The 25,709-nt window shown below is 42.3% G+C and overlaps 1 protein-coding gene across 3 annotated transcripts in view; it reads left to right on the top strand.

Moving 5' to 3' along the window:
• Window positions 1-24,540, top strand: part of tenm2a (teneurin transmembrane protein 2a) — a 152,301-nt gene extending 127,761 nt beyond the window's left edge. For all 3 annotated transcript variants that reach the window (XM_047353471.1, XM_047353470.1, XM_047353473.1), the window contains 18 exons: window positions 1,299-1,442; window positions 2,221-2,470; window positions 2,755-2,775; window positions 4,230-4,459; window positions 8,293-8,447; window positions 8,714-8,815; window positions 10,042-10,215; window positions 10,447-11,084; window positions 11,298-11,473; window positions 15,649-15,884; window positions 16,876-17,172; window positions 17,418-17,975; window positions 18,078-18,347; window positions 18,461-18,871; window positions 20,002-20,112; window positions 20,224-20,491; window positions 21,716-21,846; window positions 22,131-24,540. In XM_047353471.1, coding sequence (XP_047209427.1) covers window positions 1,299-1,442; window positions 2,221-2,470; window positions 2,755-2,775; window positions 4,230-4,459; window positions 8,293-8,447; window positions 8,714-8,815; window positions 10,042-10,215; window positions 10,447-11,084; window positions 11,298-11,473; window positions 15,649-15,884; window positions 16,876-17,172; window positions 17,418-17,975; window positions 18,078-18,347; window positions 18,461-18,871; window positions 20,002-20,112; window positions 20,224-20,491; window positions 21,716-21,846; window positions 22,131-22,868 — 4,910 coding nt within the window. In that variant the 3' untranslated portion in view covers window positions 22,869-24,540. The remainder of the gene's footprint in view (window positions 1-1,298; window positions 1,443-2,220; window positions 2,471-2,754; window positions 2,776-4,229; window positions 4,460-8,292; window positions 8,448-8,713; window positions 8,816-10,041; window positions 10,216-10,446; window positions 11,085-11,297; window positions 11,474-15,648; window positions 15,885-16,875; window positions 17,173-17,417; window positions 17,976-18,077; window positions 18,348-18,460; window positions 18,872-20,001; window positions 20,113-20,223; window positions 20,492-21,715; window positions 21,847-22,130) is intronic.
• The last annotated feature ends 1,169 nt before the right edge of the window (window positions 24,541-25,709 follow it).

Genomic DNA, 25,709 nt, shown 5'->3' with positions numbered 1-25,709 from the left:
AACAATTCAGGTGTTCTTACCCGATGACTGCTGGAGATAGCCCCCTGATGACGACGGGTGGATGGATGGATGGATGGATGGATGGATGGATGGATGGATGGATGGATATTCATGTGTTAAGGTTTGTATATTTTTGTTCACTGACTCTCCATCTGAGCTTCAGCTATTTTGTTAAGAAGAAGAAGAATGTTTTCTTAGATGTGCCAAGCTGGTAGAAACCTATGCCGAAAGCTTGGAGCTGTACTTGCAGCATAAAATTGCTCTTCTTAGTATTGACTCAAAGGAGTAAACACAAATGCATGCCACACTTTCCAGATTTTCATTTTAGTTTTGAAAACTATAGACTACACCCTAAAGGTTTGGAAAGAAGATCATATTCGGTTGAACTATTGTTATTTCACTGATATTCTTAGTGACAAAATAAACATGAATACTACATGTAGAGTCCCTTATCAGGCTATATTTTTAGAGTTTTAGGTTGTTTTTTTTTTTGCAGGACCTTGCTTTTTTTGTTTTCTTTGATTTGTGTTTCCGTTTGCACTGAAGTTGTGACCTTTACAAATATTCTCATACTAGCTTTTAAGAAAGACATTGTGAGCAGAAATCTGAAGTTGCACGTCAATATAGTTATTCTTCACAATTAAGCACTGCTTTGTGTCATTTAAAATAATTTAAAGTTTGTGGCATAATGTGAAAAAGTTTAAGCGGTATGAATAGTTCTGCAAGACACTGTATATTAGTGTTTGTGGTGAACCTGAAAATGTGCTGGAAATAGTATTCTGACTGGGATTCAAGAGGGAGTTGATGTGTTAACACACTTTTCCGTTTAACAAGCAGGAATAGACACACACGCTCACATGAAATACCTTTATGAGCAATCTGAATGTATCTGCCTGATCTCAGCTTGTTTCCCGTATGTATGCTGCTTATATTCAATTGAGTTCTGCAGGTCCATGGGGAGGATTTTGGATGCAGTGTTTCTATAAGCAGAGTTTTTACCACAGCAGCAAACCCTGGCCTCTAGGCTTCAAAGCCTACAGGGCAATATTTCCAATTAACAAGGTTTTATCAGCATGCCAGGGTGTTAGTTAGGTGTGAGTACAGGTTTGGGTGCAGGTGCTAACTAGCTTGTTTGTGTATCACACGTTTCACCTTTTAAACGAACTCGGAATAGTTTGCTCGAGTGAAGTTTACGCATAATATTTCCTGCTTCCTTCACAGTGTTGGTCTTTTTGCTCTTTTTTTTAATCTCGTAATTACAAGCATATCTGAAATGTCTCTTTTTCTCTTGCATGTAGTGTCAGTGGGCTATGAGTACGAGTCGTGTGCAAGCCTGATCCTCTGGGAGAAGAGGACGTCCATTCTGCAGGGCTATGAACTGGATCCCACCAATTTGGGCGGTTGGTCGCTTGACAAGCACCACATACTCAACACCCGCAGCGGTACGTATAAATGTGCACGCCTCGACTTTACCTCTGAACGAGCTCAGGCTTTGCAGCCAGTGTTTCTCTCCTTTTAGCCTCTGGGTTAAATTTAGCCGCTTCCCTCTGTGTTGCAGGTTTTCACCACTGTATGTTTCACTACGTGTGGTTTTGCCTTGGAGTGGGGTGCTTTGTGTGTTTAGGTTTCACAATGCCTTGTTTAAACTGTCAGTAAGGGTTTTATACAGGAAGAGTTTGCATTTGTTTCACCCCGTTAAACTCCTTCCAAACCAATGCTGTTCAACAGCCAATCAGCAGCATACTTTTCATGCATAAGTGATTTAGTTTATTCTAATAGTGTCGATTCACTATAGATTTCATTAAGGTAATTTAAAAGGTAAAAGGCCCCATTTCATATCCAGAAATATTAAATAAAATCATACAATACAATGCTGTCGAATTCAGTGCCAACCACATTTCTTGGCATCTCTGATAAAAATGTGTAAAATGCCTTGAAATAAATTCAGATTTTATTGCAGTAGCTTAATCTCACACTGAAGATTTTGGAAAAATAGTTAATAGTTAAAAAATCCTATGTTAAGAAATAATAGCTTTTTTCCCAATGGTACTATTATTGGTACCATTGGTCCTGTCTACAGGACAGAACTTCTTCTAAAACATTTCTTAAGGTTGGGTCTTTCAGGCAGAGGGATCTGTGTGTGCTGCTTGGAAGCTCTCCATGGACTTCCCTAGCAACTTTGGTACCTCCTTACAAATCTTGCATGGTGTTTTCTTTCAGGCATCCTCCACAAAGGCAGCGGTGAGAACGTCTTTGTGACGGAGCAGCCTCCAGTCATCACGAGCATCATGGGAAACGGACGCCGACGCAGCATCTCGTGCCCGAGCTGTAATGGCCTTGCGGACGGCAACAAGCTGCTGGCGCCGGTCGCCTTGGCGATGGGGATTGACGGCAGCCTGTATGTCGGCGACCTCAACTTTGTACGTCGGGTCTACCCATCAATGAACACAACGGGAATCCTGGAGTTAAGGTAAAACCAGACACTGAGAAGAGAAATATAGGAGTGGTGAATAAGACGACGCCTTTGTGTTTTGTTTAGCATGATGGATAAAAGGCGAGAACCAGAGGATAGAAAGACATCAGCTTCATTATAAAGTTTGCTTGATATCATTTCCCCAGAGTGTTGTTTCATATTTACATTTTCACTGTTCACACTACCTTCAGCTTTGGATTTCTCTCTGTTGGAATTTCCCTGCTGATTGTGTGAATTAACATTTGTTCTGTTGTGCCTTTACCTTCTTTGCTTTCTTAAAGGAACAAAGATTTCAGGCACAGGTGAGATCATTCTACCAATAAATAAACATCTACCTGTGCTTATACTAATGACTGCATGCAGTGTCTTGTAAAAATGTTCAGACCCCTTGAAATTTTCCACATTTTTTTAAAATCACAGCTATAAATGTTTTTTCTTTCAGTGCCATGTGATATATCAATACAAACTAGTGCATAATTGTGAATGAAAATGATATATGCTTATCAGTTATTTTTTTGTGGTCCGCATTTGTATTCGTTTCCTTTTACTCTGCTACCCTTTAATAAAATCCAGTCCAACCAATTGTCTTCCATGTGTATGTTTAACCTGTGAAGATCTTGGAGGTTTGTTAGAGAACATTAGCAAACACACAGCATCATGAAGACCAAGGAACACAGGGATAAAGTTGTGGAGAGGTCTGAAGGATTAAATTATAAAACAATATCCCAAGCTTTGAATATCTCACAGAGTTTGACACAACTAGAAACCTACCAAGACATGGCTGACCATCTAACCTGACAGGTTGAGGAGGAACTGTGGTAACTATGGAGGAACTACAGTGATCCACAGCTCAGGTGGGAGAATTTGTGGAGAGGACCACTATTAGTTGTGCACTCCATTAACATGGCCCTAATGAAAAAGCAGGAAAAAGGCAGCCTTCATTGGAAAAAAAAACAAAAACATAAGTCTCATTTGTTGTTTGGCAAAAGCCATGTAGGACACAACGCAAACATGTACAAGAAGGTGCTCTGTTCACATAAAACCAACTTTCTGGTCTACGCTCAAAATGTTTGATGAGAAACTAAAACTGCACATTACCCTGAGCACATGGTTACTACAGTGAAACATGATGGTGGCAGCATCATGATGTGGGGATGCTTTTCTTCAGCAGGGACAATGCTGGAAGAAAGCCAGAAGACTTGAAACTGGGGTAGATGTTCGCCTCACAGCAGGACAACCACCCTAAGCCTACTGGCAGAGCTACAACGGAATAGTTTTGATCAAATCCTATTCGTTTTAGCCCAGCCAAAGTCCAAATAAAAATCCAATTGAGAATTTGTAGCAAGACATGAGCACAAAAACGTTTTCCATACAATCTGACTGAGCTGGAGCTAATTTTGGAATGAAAAATGGGCAAAAATGATCAGTCTCTAGATGTGCAAAGGAGGCAGATACGTACCCTAAAAGACTTGCTGGGAAAGGTAGTTCTACAAAGTGTGTACCTAAACGTTTCAGTTTTTATTTGCAAAAAATTTGGAAAACCGTGTTTCATTTTTTTTTTCACTTCGCGAATATACTTTAAATTTGTCTGTGACATAAAATCTCAAGAAAATACATTAACATTTGTTCTTTGTAAGGTGACAAAATGCAGAAAACTTCAAGGGGTATGAATATGTGCTCTTAAAAACTAGACATCATCTTGTGAAAATGTTTAACTTAAAGCTATCCCGTTATTTTATATTTCCTCTCACTTCAGCAATAATCCAACCCATAAGTACTTCCTTGCGGTGGATCCTGTTTCTGGAGCTCTGTTCATCTCAGACACCAACTCCAGACGGATTTACAGGGTTCGCTCGCTGACGGGTGGCCGGCTACAGTCGGACAACGCCGAGGTGATGGCGGGGACAGGGGAGCAGTGCTTACCCTTTGACGAGCGCTGCGGTGATGGTGGAAAAGCCACTGAAGCTACACTCATGAGCCCCAAAGGTAGGTTCCTAACCCAACGTTGTTTTACCAACATTTTTGCTTCAATAATTACATTGTCTTGTAGGAATCAGCAGTCAAAATGATGAGGATAACATTCTGCAAATGATTTGGTTTTAGGAAAGAGTTGCTTAGATAATAATCGGTAGTTTAATTCAGAAGAAATTACATTTCCCTTTTCACATGAAAGTACCACCTTGTGGCTCGACTAAAGCAGGACAGAGACTGAAGCGGTTTATAAACCAGGTTAACGTTAAACTTATAATGGAATTATTTTTGTGGATCAGTGGATCTCAGCACACTGTGACACCAAACTGTCAAGCATGTCATGCTGTAACATTTCTCGTCAATGACATGAGAGTGTGTAATGTGGGGCTGCAGGATGCTAGCACTTTCCAGTATGTGTATGTCTGAGTGCGTGGTTGGGGCTTTCTGAAGGATCAGACAACAGACACTTTCTTTTACCTGTCATAAACCAAACATCAACTTCATTTTTATTCGTCAACTATTTTCTTTTTACACAGTTCCTGCATATTTTTCATGTAAAATTCCAGACTTTTGTAGATGTCAACCATTCAGGGTTCCCAGTCCTTTATGTTCACTGTAAAATGTAAAGCAGTGAAGTTCACTATATATGTGGTGTTTCCACAGGGTTTAGCTTTTAATATGGAAGGGAGGGAGAAAGGAAGGAAAGGGAAAAATAACAAAAGGAAGAATTTAAGGAAGGAAGGAAACAGAAAAATAAAAGAAGGAAGAATTCAAGAAAGAAACAGAAAAAGAAAAAAGACACCATGTGGGAAGGAAGGAAAGTTACAAGGAATACAGGTCCTTCTCAAAATATTAGCATATTGTGATAAAGTTCATTATTTTCCATAATGTAATGATGAAAATTTAACATTCATATATTTTAGATTCGTTGCACACTAACTGAAATATTTCAGATCTTTTATTGTCTTAATACGGATGATTTTGGCGTACAGCTCATGAAAACCCAAAATTCCTATCTCACAAAATTAGCATATCATTAAAAGGGTCTCTAAACGAGCTATGAACCTAATCATCTGAATCAACGAGTTAACTCTAAACACCTGCAAAAGATTCCTGAGGCCTTTAAAACTCCCAGCCTGGTTCATCACTCAAAACCACAATCATGGGTAAGACTGCCGACCTGACTGCTGTCCAGAAGGCCACTATTGACACCCTCAAGCAAGAGGGTAAGACACAGAAAGAAATTTCTGAACGAATAGGCTGTTCCCAGAGTGCTGTATCAAGGCACCTCAGTGGGAAGTCTGTGGGAAGGAAAAATGTGGCAGAAAACGCTGCACAACGAGAAGAGGTGACCGGACCCTGAGGAAGATTGTGGAGAAGGGCCGATTCCAGACCTTGGGGGACCTGCGGAAGCAGTGGACTGAGTCTGGAGTAGAAACATCCAGAGCCACCGTGCACAGGCGTGTGCAGGAAATGGGCTACAGGTGCCGCATTCCCCAGGTCAAGACACTTTTGAACCAGAAACAGCAGCAGAAGCGCCTGACCTGGGCTACAGAGAAGCAGCACTGGACTGTTGCTCAGTGGTCCAAAGTACTTTTTTCGGATGAAAGCAAATTCTGCATGTCATTCGGAAATCAAGGTGCCAGAGTCTGGAGGAAGACTGGGGAGAAGAAAATGCCAAAATGCCAGAAGTCCAGTGTCAATTACCCACAGTCAGTGATGGTCTGGGGTGCCGTGTCAGCTGCTGGTGTTGGTCCACTGTGTTTTATCAAGGGCAGGGTCAATGCAGCTAGCTATCAGGAGATTTTGGAGCACTTCATGCTTCCATCTGCTGAAAAGCTTTATGGAGATGAAGATTTCATTTTTCAGCACGACCTGGCACCTGCTCACAGTGCCAAAACCACTGGTAAATGGTTTACTGACCATGGTATCACTGTGCTCAATTGGCCTGCCAACTCTCCTGACCTGAACCCCATAGAGAATCTGTGGATATTGTGAAGAGAACGTTGAGAGACTCAAGACCCAACACTCTGGATGAGCTAAAGGCCGCTATCGAAGCATCCTGGGCCTCCATAAGACCTCAGCAGTGCCACAGGTTGATTGCCTCCATGCCACGCCGCATTGAAGCAGTCATTTCTGCAAAGGATTCCCGACCAAGTATTGAGTGCATAACTGTACATGATTATTTGAAGGTTGACGTTTTTTGTATTAAAAACACTTTTCTTTTATTGGTCGGATGAAATATGCTAATTTTGTGAGATAGGAATTTTGGGTTTTCATGAGCTGTATGCCAAAATCATCCGAATGACATGCAGAATTTGCTTTCATCCGAAAAAAGTACTTTGGACCACTGAGCAACAGTCCAGTGCTGCTTCTCTGTAGCCCAGGTCTGGGGAATGCGGCACCTGTAGCCCATTTCCTGCACACGCCTGTGCACGGTGGCTCTGGATGTTTCTACTCCAGACTCAGTCCACTGCTTCCGCAGGTCCCCCAAGGTCTGGAATCGGCCCTTCTCCACAATCTTCCTCAGGGTCCGGTCACCTCTTCTCGTTGTGCAGCGTTTTCTGCCACACTTTTTCCTTCCCACAGACTTCCCACTGAGGTGCCTTGATACAGCACTCTGGGAACAGCCTATTCGTTCAGAAATTTCTTTCTGTGTCTTACCCTCTTGCTTGAGGGTGTCAATAGTGGCCTTCTGGACAGCAGTCAGGTCGGCAGTCTTACCCATGATTGGGGTTTTGAGTGATGAACCAGGCTGGGAGTTTTAAAGGCCTCAGGAATCTTTTGCAGGTGTTTAGAGTTAACTCGTTGATTCAGATGATTAGGTTCATAGCTCGTTTAGAGACCCTTTTAATGATATGCTAATTTTGTGAGATAGGAATTTTGGGTTTTCATGAGCTGTATGCCAAAATCATCCGTATTAAGACAATAAAAGACCTGAAATATTTCAGTTAGTGTGCAATGAATCTAAAATATATGAATGTTAAATTTTCATCATTACATTATGGAAAATAATGAACTTTATCACAATATGCTAATATTTTGAGAAGGACCTGTATACAATAAAGGGATGTAGGAATGATGAAATGTGGGACGAAAACAAGAAAGGACAGAAGGAAGGAAAGAGACAATAAAGAAAGAAAGAAAACAAAGAAGGAAGAAGGTAAAGAAAGACAGAACTTCAAAGGATATAATATAGGATAGAGAATAAAGAGAGGCAATACAAATATTTTTGCATGTATTTTTATTTCTTCCTACATATTTGCAGATCTGGAAAATATTGCACTCAAATTCCATACTTTTGCAGACTGCACAGGAATTTCTTTCAACGCTTAATGATCTATACTTTACCATCCCTCTGCAGTTTGCCATCTCAGTGCATCTAGATGTTATATTGATGTAGAAACTCACACTGTATGCTGCATGTTAGATTAACAAGGTCCTCAATAAAAAAAATAAAAAATCTAGAGGTAGAAATAAATGGCAGGTAAAACGCAGAGGTCACACCGTGTGCACTGTGTGAAAAAGCAGTGCAGGTAAAAGTGCACACAAGACCATTTTCCATTCTAGACGACCTATTCACAGCCTGCAATTGCCCTCTGAGAGGAGCATGAGTTCATCTCTGCATCCCAATGACTCATCCCGAAAACGAACACTTCTCGACAGTTCAGTGCCCGTTTCATCAATGTGCTATCCCCCCCTCATTCGCTGCAGCACCGAGTAATCCAGCTGCCAGGGCTGCCATCCATTTTAGCTGCTGCACAGAGTGGAGTTTAATTGACTTAAAATGTCTGCTGGGGTTGAGTCATGAGTTGTCACTCATGTGATGTGATCTCTGCGCTCGACAGGCATCGCTGTGGATAAAAATGGCCTGATGTATTTCGTGGACGCCACCATGATCCGCAAAGTGGACCAAAATGGCATCATCTCCACTCTGCTTGGTGCCAACGATCTTACTGCCGTCCGGCCGCTGAGCTGTGACACCAGCATGGACGTCAGCCAGGTAAGGAGAGAGTGAAAGTGATTGATGGCGGTGATAAATGATGATGTAGGGTCCCCTGAGTGCTGAGCTGTGAGGCTCTGTGGACTTGAGCCAGCCGGAGGGTCAGGGTGAGGCGGATCTAGAGAGGAATTAGGGAGTCCGTGGATCAATGAATGGATGAGAAGAAAGAGAACCCTTCTGCAGTCACTTAGAAAAATTAAGAGACTTAGCTAAACCTTGGCAATACTTACTGTCTCATGTATATACTCTCTGTTTCTGCCTAACAGGTCCGTTTGGAGTGGCCCACAGACTTAGCAGTGAACCCCATGGACAACTCTCTCTATGTCCTGGAAAACAATGTCATCTTACGCATCACTGAGAACCACCAGGTCTGTACTACATGGCCATAAGCCCCTAAGGGTTAATGCTGGCTATAGTGTTCTGACAAGGCTATGTTCTAATTAGGCTTTCTCAGGCCAATTTAGAAGTTAAAGTAAAAGTTATAAGTTTTGCAGCATTGGCAAATTACCCCTTTATTAGTTCCAAGAACATCAAACTTTCTGTAATGTATAGTCCTTTGCAAAAATATTAAAATCTCCTAAACTCCATCAAACATGCATTATTCACTCATATCTCTGTTATGAGGGACATAGGAATGACTAATGAAATCCAGTCCAAACAGTTAGTTTGGCAGTTAATTAGTTCAGGCCAGCTGTTCTGTGAAGGCCTCAGAGGTAGTAATGCATGATCCAAAGAAAGAGGTAAGAGGCCCATGGTAACTCTGGAGGAGTTTTGGAGAGCCACAGCTCAGGTAGGGTAATCTGTCGACAGCACAGATACTGTAATAGACGTGCATTCCACAAATCTGGCCAACAATTAAGAGTGGCAGGAAGAAAGAAGAAAGCCAAAAAAGTCCCATTTAAAGTTCGCAACAAGCCATGTAGGGTACATATGGACCAACAATTGGAAGAAAGTAATATGGTCAGATGAGACCAATACTAACATTTAATGTGGCAGAAGACTGTGAACCGTGGTGGTGGCAGCATCATGCTGTGGAGACACTTTTCTTCACCAGAACAGGAAAGCTGTCCAGAAGGAGAGCAGTCCAGAAACCCTGTTTGAGGTTGCAATAGACTTGAGACTGGGGCAAAGGTTCACCCTTCAAAAAGACAATAACCCTAAACATACAGCTAGAGCTGCAATGGACTGGTTTAGATCAAAGCATATACATGTGTTAGAAATCCCCAGGCAAAATTCAGACCCATTGAGACCCAATCTCATTGAGATTCTGTGTCAAGACCTTTAGCATTGGATGAAGACACTCTTCAATTATTGCTACTGACCTTGAGCTCTTTCGCAACTACTGCACAAGTCCTCCCATTGTAATTACATGCAACTGTGTGTTGGTACAGTATACTACATTAAGTCCTAATAAAATGCATTATAGGTTGTGGTTGTAATTTGAAAAAATTGGACATAGTTTAAGGGATATAAATACTTTTGCATGGCACTAAAACCTTATATCTGAAACTTGTATTTGCTGTTTTAAAATCATCCCTCAGTTTACGATTTTCTTATTCATCATTGACCTGGCATTCGATGCTGTTTCCTGTAGGTGAGCATTATTGCAGGTCGACCCATGCATTGCCAGGTGCCAGGGATTGACTACAGCCTCAGTAAGCTGGCTATACACGCAGCCCTGGAGAGTGCCACAGCCATCGCCCTGTCCCACACCGGCATCCTGTTCATTGCTGAGACAGACGAGAAGAAGATTAATCGGGTCAGACAGGTATGCCCTAGAGAAACGTTGAGCACTGTTGTTTGTCTTTCCTGCTGGTTTAGAATCAAGTTACTTCCTTTAAGATATTTTTGGCTACTGAAACTGGCAGCTCATCTGGTTCAGGTTGAAATTTCCTGATTACAGTACACCTACTTTATTTTACCTCAAACTGAGCTTTTGCTTTTGGCAGGACATTCTGTTTAATCATGTTTCTCTCTTCTGTTTTCCGTTTGGGTTTAGGTGAACACTAATGGAGAAATCTCTCTCCTGGCTGGTGCTGCCTCCGACTGCGACTGCAAGAATGATGTCAACTGCAACTGCTTTTACGGCGATGATGGCTACGCCCCTGATGCGGGTTTGAACTCCCCTACGTCCCTGGCCGTCTCCCCTGATGGAACCCTCTTCATTGCTGACCTCAACAATATACGCATCAGGGCAGTGCGGGCAAACCGCCCAGGCCCAGCCCTCTCAAGTGTGGGGTTCACTGGATCAGCGCAGTATGAGGTGGCGTCACCTAGGGAACAGGAGCTGTACGTCTTCGATGGGGAGGGGCTTCACATCCAGACGGTCAGCCTTGTGACCGGGGAGCCCCTTTACAACTTCACGTATGGCCCTGATGGCGAGCTGGCCATGCTGGTGGACAACTGCAACAACACCATCAAGGTGAGGAGAGATGGCCAGGGACAGGGAGGAGGAGCTGGCCTGCTTAGGTTGGTGCTGCTGCCCGAGAACCAGGTGGTAACTCTCGGATTGGACCCAACTGGGGGACTGCGTAGTGTGTCTGCCATGGGCCAGGAGGTGGCTTTGATGGGCTACAGTGGGAACACAGGCTTGCTGGCCACCAAGGCTGATGAGACTGGATGGACCACATTTTATCAGTAAGTCTCTGCAGAGTATCTGAATAAATGTGCATATTCAGGTGTGGATTATATTCTGTTCTGTAAATCATGTTTTCCTTTGAAATTTCACATGTTGTGCTGCTGCCCCCTAGTGCTAACTTTAAAAACTACACCTAAAACTTGTACCAACACTTCTCAGGTTCAACAGTATATTTCTTAGCCAACATCTTTAAATCATATTATTTTTCCCAGATACGACAGTGAGGGCCGCCTGACCAACGTGACATACCCAACGGGCATGGTGACGAGTCTCCACCGCGAGATCGAGCGCTCCATCAACATTGACATCGAGAGCTCAAGCAGAGACGACGACGTCACCGTCATCACCAACCTGTCCTCCGTTGAAGCCTCGTACACAGTAGTGCAAGGTACACAGATTTAACACAGAGCAGCAGGAAGTCACATTTTCTATATTTTCACATTTTTTAAGCCTGAATAGTTAAAGGGAGTCCAATCAGAAGACTTTGATTAAGTAACACGAGTTACAGAGAGTTCTTTCAAAATCACACTCTCCCCTCTGTGATGGTAAACATGCTGGCATCTGATTTTAATTTTCACTTCTTTATGTGTACACTCCAGGGGATGATTTTCCTTCCCTTCCCCTCATCCTGCCCCCTTCTCCTCTTTATCCCTCTCATGGAATAAAAATTACCAATATATATAAATTGTTAATCCCATCTGGGTCATCCAGCTTTTGAATGTCATCCCAGCAAAATTCATTAACTCACGTTGAGTGAATCCACCTCATCCCTCAAGCTCTCTCTCTTCACACGCACACTCCGCCGATCCCCATGATCCCTGAGCTTATTTGGTGCGTTTAGAAAAGAGGGGGAAGAAGAATAATTGTCTTCTTCCTCTTGACCAGCACGAGCCATGTGATACAGGCATGGATGCGGACCAGACTGTATAGGCCTGGGAATCGGTTGCAGATGTAGTCAGTGATCCACCTGCGTTTCAGCAGCAGGAGGAGTGTTGTTCACAGCGCTTTAAGTCATTTAGAGTTTCCTCTACACTGTGTGGGTTTTCAGCTCAGCTCTCCGCTGACATCCTTACTTAACCGTCTCCCCTCGCTTTCCGCTCTTCCTCGCGCTCTTCATTAACTCCCGCACAGTGAATTCTCCCTGGCCCCTCAGGCTCTCATTTCACCCCCTCTCTGTCTTTCCCTCAACCTCGCCGCCGTTTTATTACAAGGCTGTTCAGACAGAGTGAGCAGGAAAGATTTATCTAAAGGCTGGTGCTGCCAAGTCAACGGAAAAAATGCTTCACTTGTCTGTTTGAGGCATTGTTAAAATGTGCCTGCAGCTTTATTACAAATTGGCCTTATGGATTACTGTCATTTATGGCAGAGTGTCAAATGGAAAAAAAAAAAAAACAGATCTTCTTACCTTTGCGTAAATTATATAAAGAAAGATCCTCACTTTGCATCTCCTGAAGAAATCAGCTCAAAACAATTCTATCTCCATCATTCTCATCAAGACGTCTGTTTTCAGACATCAGAGGGGAAAATTAGCCTCAGCATTAGGGACGGGCTTATCTTCTTCCATTCTTGAGAGAAAGATGTTAAATTGTAAAGATAAAGAAATTATATAGGGACATCAGTTCAGCATGAATGTTTTCCTTCAGATTATTTTGACTTTGAAGGACATAATCAGGGAATTTATCTGTTTTATAGACTGGATCTTGTTCTTTTTGACATGAGCCTTAACCAAAGTCTTGCATTTTGATCAGATACCAGCAGACATAAAGAGCTGTTATGTGGGATCATTTCTGATCGGTTGATAAGGCTCAGCCTTTCTACATGCGGTTTATCCATCCAGGGTCACATGTAGGGCTGGTGTCTTTCTTCAACCTCCGATACGATGAGTACACTCTGCTCAGTTAATCACAGTATAACAGACACATACACTACAGACCAAATGTTTGGACACACCTTCTCATTCAAAGAGTTTTGGACTGTGGGAGGAAGCCGGAGTACCCGGTGAGAACCCACGCATGCACGGAGAGAACATGCAAACTCCATGCAGAAAGACCCCAGGCCGGGAATCGAACCTATATATATGTTTTGTTTTTGGTTTTTTTTCTGAAAATATGTCTTATATTCTAGGTTCTTCAAAGTAGCCACCTTTTGCTTTGATTACTGCTCCACACACTCTTGGCATTCTGTTGATGAGCTTCAAGAGGTAGTCACCTGAAATGATTTTCCAACAGTCTTGAAGGAGTTCCCAGAGATGTTTAGCACTTGTTGGCCCTTTTGCCTCCACTCTGCGGTCCAGCTCACCCCAAACCATCTCGATTGGGTTCAGGTCCGATGACTGTGGAGGCCAGGTCATCTGGCGCAGCAACCCATCACTCTCCTTCTTGGTCAAATAGCCCTTACACAGCCTGGAGGTGTGTTTGGGGTCATTGTCCTGTTGAAAAATAAATGATGGTCCAACTAAACGCAAACCGGATGGAATAGCATCCCGCTGCAAGATGCTGTGGTAGCCATGCTGGTTCAGTATGCCTTCAATTTTGAATAAATCCCCAACAGTGTCACCAGCAAAACACCCCCACACCATCACACCTCCTCCTCCATGCTTCACAGTGGGAACCAGGCATGTAGAGTCCATCCGTTCACCTCTTCTGCGCCGTACAAAGACACGGTGGTTGGAACCAAAGATCTCAAAGTTGGACTCATCAGACCAAAGCACAGTTTTCCACTGGTCTAATGTCCATTCCTTGTGTTCTTTAGCCCAAACAAATCTCTTCTGCTTGTTGCCTGTCCTCAGCAGTGGTTTCCTAGCAACTATTTTACCATGAAGGCCTGATTCACACAGTCTCCTCTTAACAGTTGTTCTAGAGATGTCTGCTGCTAGAACTCTGTGTGGCATTGGCCTGTTCTCTAATCTGAGCTGCTGTTAACCTGCGATTTCTGAGGCTGGTGACTCGGATGAACATATCGTCTGCAGCAGAGGTGACTCTTGGTCTTCCTTTCCTGGGCGGTCCTCATGTGAGCCAGTTTCTTTGTAGCGCTTGATGGTTTCTGCGACTGCACTTGGGGACACTTTCAAAGTTTTCCCAATTGTTCGGACTGACTGACCTTCATTTCTTAAAGTAATGATGGCCACTCGTTTTTCTTTACTTAGCTGCTTTTTTCTTGCCATAATACAAATTCTAACAGTCTATTCAGTAGGACTATCAGCTGTGTACTGTATCTACCTCCTGCACAACACAACTAATGGTCCCAACCCCATTTCTAAGGCTTGAAATCCCACTTATTAAATCTGACAGGGCACACCTGTGTAGTGGAAACCATTTCAGGTGACTACCTCTTGAAGCTCATCAACAGAATGCCAAGAGTGTGCGGAGCAGTAATCAAGCAAAAGGTGGCTACTTTGAAGAACCTAGAATATAAGACATATTTTCAGTTGTTTCACACTTTTTTGTTCAGTATATAATTCCACATGTGTTAATTCATAGTTTTGATGCCTTCAGTGTGAAGCTACAATATTCATAGTCATGAAAATAAAGAAAACTCTTTGAATGAGAAGGTGTGTCCAAACTTTTGGTCTGTACTGTAGGACTGATTCTTATTTTTAGTTTTATTCTCCATTTAACATATATCATAAAAAGAAAAAAAGAAATTCAACCTACTGATTATGAATAGCTAAATGAACACCCAATGTACAAAAATATTGCCTGCATTGACTTTACAAAGATTCTTTGGACAACGTGTCAATGCTAAATATAACTAGCACCAGCTTGGTTTAAACTTAAAAATGTAATTAATACAGGCAAAAATATTTATAATGTTGAAAAACAATTGCAAGAAAGCATGAGGTAGAAATATACACAGCTTCTTATTCTGTTTATATTGATTTTATAACCAGTTCTTTGGCCAAAGTGTGAATGTGAACATAAGTAGCACTAGTTTGTGCTAAGTACTTAGCAGGTAATTGCTAATGTTATTTTTACTGGACAAAGTAGTTATTTTTGTGTGAATTAAAGTAATAAATACAACCCACTGATATAACGTTAGTACACAGCATAATTGTACCATCTTATCACTATTACTTCATCTTGTGTAGTGCTTTGCGGTGTATGAAATGGAGGTGTATGAAGAATTATAAGGGTCCTTGTGATGCTTACTCTGGCTCAAACTAATTTTTGACTCGATGTTTTGTTAAAACAATCCAGGTTCTGGATAGTTAAACCCAGCAATTGGGTTCTATAAATAACCCTGTAGTTTTTTGTGTGAAAACAAACTAAATATTTGTTGAACACCAACAATGAACACAAGTTTTTACATTTAAGGCTTCTGTAATGTTTAATTTATAAATCCAATGACTTCAATAAATGTTCTGTTTCTGATTATCTAATCAGTTGTATATTCTGATAATGAAGATTAGTTATTTTTCCTCATACTTTTTCCTACCATATTTAACCCCAGTCAATATTTGCTGTTTAATATGCTAAATATCTTAGCTGTGGGGTTCAAACACATCTAGCACATTATGCAGTGTGCACTCTTGCCTCTTAATGTTTGTCTCATCTCCACCTACAGACCAGGTGAGGAACAGCTATCAGCTGTGCAACAACGGCACCCTGAGAGTGATGTACGCCAATGGAATGGGCATCAGCTTCCACACCGAGCCCCACATCCTGGTAGGTTCAGTCAGCCCCACTATCGGCCGAAGGAATATCACTCTGCCCACCGACAATGGCCTCAACTCCATTGAGTGGCGTCTGCGCAAAGAGCAGACCAAGGGCCGGATCACCGTGTTTGGGAGGAAGTTGAGGGTAATTGCTAATTTTTTCAAAGTGAATGATTGATTGATTTGAACATTCAGTGCCTACATTTTTGTCATGTTACGACAACAAATTACAATGAATTTGACTGGATTTTTATGCAACAGATCAACAAAATAATGTTCCTAAGTTTTAGGTTGAATGGAAATGTTACTTGTTTTCTTTTTGTTTTTTTTACAAATATATGGAGTGTGTATGAATTTGTATTCAGCCTTCCTGAATATTTTTGGTTTGCTCGTTTAGAGACTGAAATGTTTGCTCATAGTTCTTTTAAAAATTGCTCAAGCTCAGTCAGATTGAATGGAGAGTATTTGTAAACAGCAATTTTTGCAACAGATTCTGAATTGGATTTTCGCCTGGACTTGAGCATTCTAACACAGTATGCTTTGATCTCAACCATTATATTGTGACTTTGACCTGCAAGAAAAGCCCAAGAGCTCTGACCATGTTCCATGCCCCTTCTGAAGAAACGCATCTCATAGCATGGTGCAGCCACCACCATGCTTCACCATGGGGGTTTTGTGGTTAGGGTGTTTCAGATGTTCCAACATATTGTTTTGTAACCTTACCCCACTTTAAACCTCTCCACAACTTTACCCCTGACACGTTTGCTTTGTGTACTGGTCGTCGCGATGCTTTGTTTCACTAATGTTCTCTTAAACTCTGAGGCCTTCACAGAACATCTGTATTTATACTGATGTGAAAATACACACCGGTGGACTATATTTGCTTCATTAGGTGACTTCTGAAGGCACTTGGTTGCACTGGATTTTATTTAGGGGTAATAAAGTAAAGGTTGCAGAGGCCTTACACATAACGTCCTAATAAATTACATTTAGGTTTGTGGTTTTAACATGACAAAATGTGAAATAGTAAAGGGGTGTGAAAGCATTTGCACAGAACTTTATACTTGTATTTTGGTGATGCTCAATAAATATTTGCTGAAATATTGCTGAAAAATTGAAATTTGCTTTTCTTTTAGGCTCATGGTCGCAATCTTCTCTCCATCGACTTCGATCGCAACACTCGCACTGAGAAGATTTACGACGATCACCGCAAGTTCACACTGCGCATCATGTATGACGCTCAGGGCCGGCCAGCCATGTGGCTGCCCAGCAGCAGCTTGGCCGTAGTCAACGTTTCGTATTCACCCACCGGACAGCTTGTTGGGCTGCAGCGGGGGAGCATGAGTGAGAAGACAGAATTTGATCCCCAGGGTCGCATTCTGTCCCGCTCGTTTGTGGACGGGAAGGTCTGGAGCTACAGCTATCTTGATAAAGTAAGTATATCTATCTTTAACATGCAGGAGTCATGCAGGAGTTAGATTTTGCTAAGGAAGACAATAGTGGCAGTAATTTGAATTGTAGAATTGAGTGAAATAATACATAATTTTTATGGTCTCGAAGATGCAAATTTGTCAAGAGAGAGCAAATTACCCCTGGCGCTATTTCACAGAAGGCAAGTCATCCATTGATAATTCTGTTATATTAATCCGTATTTCAACCCTCTGCTATCTTCCTCCAGTCAATGGTGCTGCTCCTCCAGAGCCAAAGACAGTATGTCTTTGAGTTTGATGCCTCGGGTCGGGTCACGGCTGTCACCATGCCCAGCGTTGCCCGCCACACCATGTTTACACATGTGTCTGTTGGCTACATTCGCAACACCTATAACCCTCCGGAGAGCAACGCCTCCATCATCCATGACTTCAGTGAGGACGGCCGACCGCAGGCCACACACTATATGGGTACCGGCCGCCGCGTCCTCTACAATTATGGCAAGCTGGCCAAATTGGCGGAAATCGTGTACGACAGCACCGTTGTCACATTTGGATATGACGAGACAGCTGGGGTTCTCAAGATGGTTAACCTGCAAAGCGGGGGCTTCTCCTGCACTATCCGTTATCGCAAGATGGGCCCCCTCATCGACAAGCAGATCTACCGCTTCAGTGAGGAGGGGATGGTGAACGCCAGGTTCGACTACACCTACCATGACAACAGTTTCCGCATCGCCAGCATGAAGCCTGTCATCAGTGAGACCCCGCTGCCTGTTGACCTCTACCGATATGATGAGATCTCTGGAAAGGTGCACACTTTTCATCCTTGATATCTTGTCTCCCTTTTAACTGTGACTGCATTTTTCGTCCTTCTGAGGACTCTTCTTTGAATATTTCGCTCTTTCCTACAGGTGGAGCACTTTGGGAAATTCGGGGTAATCTATTATGACATTAATCAAATCATCACTACAGCTGTAATGACACTGAGTAAGCATTTCGACACCCACGGTCGCATCAAGGAGGTCCAGTATGAGATTTTCCGTTCACTTATGTACTGGATGACAGTGCAATATGACAGCATGGGCCGGGTGGTGAAGAGAGAGCTAAAGATTGGGCCCTACGCCAACACCACTCAGTACCGCTATGACTATGATGGAGATGGACAGCTCAGCGGGGTCAAGGTGAATTTCTGTTTGCATGTATTGAATTTTTTATTCTATATCCCTCTGTTACTAGGGTAAGTTATACCTACTATGTTGGTAAAAGCTGTTGAATAATTTACTGTTTGGCACAGGTTAATGACTGGTCCACCTGGCGCTACAGCTACGACCTGAACGGCAACCTCCACTTGCTAAATCCCGGAAACAGCGCTCGGATCTTGCCACTCCGCTACGACCTCAGGGACCGCATCACCCGTCTGGGAGACGTCCAGTACCGCCTGGACGAGGACGGCTTCCTCAGTCAGCGCGGCTCGGACGTTTTTGACTACAATTCCAAAGGTCAGCTCCTGAGGGCATACAACAGAGGACCGGGAGGCTGGAGCGTGGTGTACCACTATGATGGGCTAGGCCGCAGGGTGTCCACGCGGAACAGCATGGGCCAGCACCTCCAGTTTTTCTACGCTGACCTGAACCATCCCACTAGGGTGACACATATCTTCAACCACTCCAGCTCTGACATCTCATCACTCTACTATGACCTGCAGGTAAGGGTGGACAGAGATGTGGGACCGTCTGCAACTGTTGGCAACCCCAGTAAAGATGAACAAAACGCTAAAAAAAAATTATTTTTCAATTTGTAAGCATATTCTTCAGTGGTGACAAAAATCCCAAGTAACTAGGAACAAGTAAATAACTGTAGCTATTGTCATCCTTAATAATCCCTACATAATAAATGCAACAAGGGTATTTTTTTTATTTATACTTGTTATACAAATTTTATAAACTGATCAAAGGGTCAAAGGGAAGGTTTAAGTTGTAATCCTCAAGTTACTGTTTCTCTGGGCTATAAATGTGACGTAACACAGAGGCCCATTTGTCTTAGCCACTCTTCAAAGTGGGAAAGACAAGAGAACATGCCAATAGAGTAAGATAGATAAATGTGCAGCTTCATAAGTCAGGTAATGGACACAAGAAAACTGCCTTTTACTTAAAATTACTCATTTTGACGGTCAGAGCTAAAGTTAAAAAGTTTGAAACAACTGGAACCATGAATAACAAAGTAGTCCCAAGTTTATGTGGCCACCTCATGGAGTAGAGAGGATGGTGTGGACGGTAAAAACATCTGAAAACCTTCACTGTTAGGGAACTGCAGCAAAGAGTGGCAACTTAGGGTCATCACAACAACCGTTAGATCCTACCTACATGCCCGGGAAACACCTTTTCTGTCCTACAGTCAACTGTAACTTTGTGCTCTGGTATGATGAGACTAAGATTTAGCTTTTCAACAAACGCTCCAGGTGAATTACGTTAAACAAAGGATAAATATTATATGGCCAAATCAAGAGAGAAATGGTTCCCCAGACCAGTAATTATGATGCACATGATGTCATGCAATGCAATATATCCCTTAGCATGAGATTATTTTCCAGCTAAATTAACTTATTTAAATGTAAGTTTGAATTATTGCATAAGCATGAATTTATTTCAAGATTATGTGTGCATCATTACCAGGGGTGCCAGTAATTGTGGAGGGTGCTAAGCATCAGTAAAATCTGATAAAGGCTCTCGGGATACACAGGGGGAACAATGTATTCTGATAAGTTTTATTTTATTTCATTTTATTTTATCTTTGTAAAAACAATGTGAATTAAAAATTCAATCATCTCCTTATTAGGGTCACTTGTTTGCAATGGAGGTGAGCAGTGGAGAGGAATACTACATTGCTTCTGACAACACAGGAACGCCGCTGGCAGTTTTCAGCAGCAACGGGCAGATGATCAAACAGGTAATACTCAACATCTTCCAGTCTGCTAACATGTTTTTTAACTGTATAAGAAGCATAGGACGAGCTTACCTTCACAATAAGAGTAACATTTATTCTGCCCATGTCACCCAGGTGCAGTACACAGCCTATGGTGAAGTATACCTTGATTCTAACCCAGAGTTCCAGCTGGTGGTGGGTTTCCATGGTGGTCTGTACGACCCGTTGACCAAACTGGTTCACTTCACCCAACGAGACTATGACGTGTTGGCCGGCCGCTGGACCTCGCCCGACTACAGCATGTGGCCCAAGATAGGAAAAGACCTCTCTCCATTTAATCTTTACATGTTCAAGAATAACAACCCACTCAGTGACATGTTGGACGTCAAAAACTATGTTACAGGTAGAGTGCTGTATGATGATTGACATGTGAAATTCTTTTACAGGGATATTGGGGCATTTTTCTCTGTCCCACAATATTTAGGTATGCCTCGGATCTCACTGAACACAAGCTGAGCTTTACTTTAGCCGTGATAATGTCAGTAATCTGCAGTTCTCAGGAGGAACAAGGGAAAAATGTCTCACAAATGGAACAGTTTCTGATATAGCTGTGCGAATCACTGAGGCAACTCTATGGGGTAAGAACGCTGTCAAAACAATGTGTATGTAAAGACGGAAATGTGTGTATATTAGTCAATAGTTGTGCAGAAGTAAAATCCAAAAGAGGTGTTGTATATTTTCTCAATAAGAATACAAAATAAAATGTTACAGCTTCAAGAAATTACAGACACAAAGTTCAAGTTTACAGTTGTAGTTTATTCTTTATGAATACAATATCCTATAACAGTTTGTGAATACGATTTCTTTTCTATGAGAATACGAATTTACATCAGCGACTTGGTGTCACGTGATCTCAAGCTCAGAATATAGTGGGTGGAGTTATACAATGATGTACAGTAGGTGGCAGTATGCACCTCTGAATTTGTTGCGAACCTCCAGCAGAAAAGAAGAAGAAGAAGCAGCAGCACTAGCGCCAAATAAACGGACCAAGAAACTACGGTACAAAGCTAGGTAATGTTAAAAAGTTTATATATGTCGTAATGTCGTTAATATATGCTCTTGGTCCGTTTATTTGGCGCTAGTGCTGCTGCTTCTTCATCTGCTGGCGGTTCGCAACAAATTCAGAGGTGCATACTGCCACCTACTGTACATCATTGTATAACTCCACCCACTATATTCTGAGCTTGAGATCACGTGACACCATGTAAATTCATATTCTCAAAGAAAATAAATCGTATTCACAAACTGTTATAGCATATTGTATTCATAAAGAATAAATCACAAGTGTAAACTTGAACTTTGTGTTGGTAATTTCTTGAAGTTGTAACATTTTATTTTGTATTCTTATAGAGAAAATATACAATACCTCTTTTGGATTTTACTTCTGCACAACTATTGACTAATATACACACATTTCCGTCTTTACATACACATTGTTTTTGACAGCGTTCTTACCCCATACAACTCACACTTAGTTTTCTTTTTATGATAAAACTGGTGATTCCTTTGCTATCATGTTTGACTGTCATTTAGCCGAGTGTGTTTTCTGTCTTGTCTGTTTCTGTAGATGTGAAAAGCTGGCTGGTAATGTTTGGCTTTCAGCTCAGCAACATAATCCCAGGATTCCCTCGACACTCGCTCTACTTTGTGGAGCCGCCTTACGAGCTTCAGGCCACCCAACACTGTGAGAACGGACAGGTAAAGTCAACCATGTAAAATTATATGTGTAGATATTTTTACAGACTCCCCTTAAAAACAGTATTTCCCACCAAAATGTAATGTATAAATAGTGTATTGAAACACTGCTTGACATTTTTTTTCAGATATTGTCTCATTACAGCCACAGACCTCAGTGTACTCTAACTAGTATTTTATATAGTAGACCAGCACAAAGTAGTGAAGTTTTATTTCCCTTCAGTCTACACACTGCACTGAGTTGTGTTGCTGGATTCTAATAACAGGTTTTTATTTTTGTCATTTAGCTCATCACTGGTGTGCAGCAGGCAGCAGAGCGCCATAACCAGGCCTTCATGGCCCTCGAGGGTCGCCTTCTCAACAAAGAGCGTCGCAGACGTAAAGACAAGCCTGGCCACTGGTTTGGCACCAGCACTCCTATTATAGGACGAGGAGTAATGCTGGCACTGAAGGAGGGCCGAGTGGTGGCTGGTGTGTCGCCGCTGGCCAGCGACGACAGCCGCAAAATAGCTCTGGTGCTCAACGGCGCCCAATACCTCGAAGGCACTCATTACACTCAGGACGGGAAGGACTGCCACTACTTTGTGAAAGTGGGCTCTGCTGACAGCGACCTTTTGGCCCTGGGGCTCACAAATGGGCGAAAGTCACTGGAGAGTGGCATTAATGTCACGGTGAGCGGCCGGTCGAGGAGAGGCGTGACCGTAGAGTTTGCGGTTCCGTCATTAGTGCTGAGTATTCGCTATGGGCTCTCTGTGGATGTGGTGGACGAAGAGAAGGTAAGACTGTTGGAGCTGGCCAGGCAGAGGGCCCTGGCGGGGGCTTGGGCAAAGGAGCAACAGCGCGCAAGGGATGGGAAGGGAGGCAGTCGCCTCTGGACTGAAGGAGAGAGGCAGCAGCTTCTAACGACAGGTCGGGTTCAGGGCTACGACGGCTACTACGTGCTGCCTGTGGAGCAATACCCAGAACTGGCTGACAGCAGCAACAACATCCAGTTTCTCAGACAGAACGAGATGGGCAGGAGGTAACAGCCCACATGAACCCTGCTGACTCTCCCCTCCTCTCCCAACATCTCTGGATGTTGTCCCTTTTTCCCATCCAGCCTCCTTAACCTTACTCCTCTTAAAACCTACGGAGAATTAACCAACAAACGGGGTTACTCACGGAACGCTGCAGGGACTTTTAAAAAGAATGAAAAACATATTGTTAATTTTACTGCCACAGGCAAAAACAAAATTTATGTTTAGTCGATTTTTTTTCTTTCTTTGGAAAAACGTTGAACAACTGACGAAAAAAGCACTGAAGAACTCTGACAACTGTTGCTGACCCAATAAGAAGATTCCCCTTTTTAAAAAAGATAGTGATATTTTCACCCATATTTTTTGGGTCACACCGAGAGCACCCACGATAGCAACGGAACACGCAGGGAGGGGGTAGAGGGGTTGCACTGCGGTGGCCTCTGCGATCATGGCTTGTTTTGTCTCTAATAAAGAAACTGAAGGCAAAGGGACCAATGTGGAGACCAAACCTCCTCAGAGTGCAGCCATCACCCGACATACATCACAAACAGTGACGTCAACGCGAGCCGTCTCCCTGTCTCAGGCCTCCCATAGTCCGTCCACCACCAGACCAGTTCCTCCGCTGATCAGCCAAGCAACAGGACAACAGCATCCATGAACATCCAAGCTGATGATGAACTCAAGCATTAACTTTAAAAATAAAATAAAAAAACAACAAAAAGTAAAAAAAAAAAAAAAAAACGACGGCTATATCTGTGGAAAGTGGCATTGCACCACGTTGTTTATTTTGCAACGGGGAGAAGAATCATAACCCCATACATATGTGTCAGACTACACTTAAAAAACTTCAGGATGTTGCGTATACCGTAGATGCCGTAGTTTTGTACGTTTCAGTCTCGGTAGAATTGTGAGATTTTCACCAAGGCACTTCTGTACAGAGCGATCAAACACACACTACTCACCGAGTCCGACAGACATGCTGAGTTAGTATTTATTTGATTTTTATTCTTTCCTTCTTTTTTATTTATTTATTCTTAGTACTAAATGACAATCATGAATGAGTCACCAGTTTTTATCGAGACGAACCTCGATGGACGAGCTTCTTTTGTTTTGTAAGATATGTAATAAATGTTCATTTTGGTTTTTGTATTTGTTTTCGGTTTGCTGACAGGGGAAACAATAGTCAACTGGCAAAAAGAGTAATTTATGTAATGAGGTGTTTTAAAAAGCAGTTTATACTTTAAATAAAGTCTTTAAAACTGTGAAATCTGTTTTTTCGAAGTATATTTCAATGTACAGTGTATAGACTTACCTTTATGCAGCACAGTAGAATATTGTTCAGAATAACAAGTTTTATATTTCTAAAAGGAAGTGGCTTGTAATGTGCGAAACCTTTAGCTGCTCTTACTACTCTAGAGTTTTGTGGCACTCTGATACTCCATTATCTACGATATCGTTCCAAAGTTTGTTTTTATTATTATTTGTTTGTTGTTTGGAAACAGATTCTTTCTGTCCTAGATCCCAACAGCAGTAGCAGTAATGGATCCCTCTCACTGTGAGGAGACTCGTGCTGGATGTCACAATGTACCAAATCAGTATTATCAGAAGATGATTCTTATACATTCACTGAAACGAGACTCTTCTGAGAACCTTATCAATAAAACATAATTGTTTACTTCAACTGAGCAATGTGTAGTTGGCTTTCATCTCATCTCTTGTGTTTGAGGATCGCGGATTGCTCTGACAACACCATTATCATTCAGGCACTCACAGACCATTCTCGTTAGTTGCTTTTCAAAAGCAATCTTTGGAGCCCTCATGGTGCACTAGAAAGCCAGGGTTTCCTGTCTTTGTTAATTATGCATCATAATCAAGGATAATATGGATTTATGCTTCTTTTTTCCTTAGAGGAGGAAGAATTAGTTGTAGCAAACAATAACATCCAACTTCTGTATTTTCATGGACTCTGCAAGCAGAACGACAGAAATTAGTGCATAAGTGGAAAGTGGAAAGAAAACGATGTTTGGTTTTCAAACTTCTTTAAAAATACAAATCTGAAAAATCTGGTACAAATATGTCAGTACTTTGCAGAGCCTTCTTTTGCTGCACTTACAATCTTGTGGGGGATGTCTCGACCAGCTTTGTACACCTTGAGACTGGATTTTGTAACTCATTTTTACATTCTTACAAGATAGCTCAAGCTCAGTCATATTGGATGGAGAGTGTCTGTGAACATCAGTTCTCAAGTCTTGCCACAGAGTTAACATAGTATTTATGTGTTGACTTTGACTGGGCCATTCTGACACATGAATATGCTTTGTTCTATCCGTCCATTGTCTATACCCGCTTGTCGTTGCAGGGGAGCTGGCACCCATATCCAGCGGTCACTGGGAGAGAGGCAGGGAACACCCTGGACAGGTCGCCAGTCCATCACAGGGCAGCACAGAGACACACAAGACAAACAACCGTGCATGGACACACTAAGTACCTAATTGCAATTTTGAGAGGCAAATTAATACAACAGCCATGTTTTTGGACTGTGAGACGAAGCTGGAGTATGCAGACAGAACCCATGCATGCTTCCAGGTGGAAATTACTCTAAAACACTTAGGGCTTAACAGGTTAGAGTCAGCATGCTGGAAGGTGAACCTTCACTCCAGTCTCAAGATTTTCACAGTCTCTAATAGTTTTTTTTCAAGGATTGTTCGGTATTTAGCTTAATCGATCCACCACATTAACTCTAACCAGCTTCCCTGTCCCCGATGAAGAAAAGCTACCACACAGCACAGGATATTAATTTTTTTCACACAGTGTTTTACATGGCTTGTGACAAACAGGTCTTCTTACAGT

Source organism: Girardinichthys multiradiatus, chromosome 23, assembly GCF_021462225.1.
Source record: "Girardinichthys multiradiatus isolate DD_20200921_A chromosome 23, DD_fGirMul_XY1, whole genome shotgun sequence".
Taxonomy (NCBI): domain Eukaryota; kingdom Metazoa; phylum Chordata; class Actinopteri; order Cyprinodontiformes; family Goodeidae; genus Girardinichthys; species Girardinichthys multiradiatus.
The sequence above is the reverse complement of the archived record's forward strand: the minus strand, read 5'-3'. Positions and strand labels throughout refer to the sequence as shown.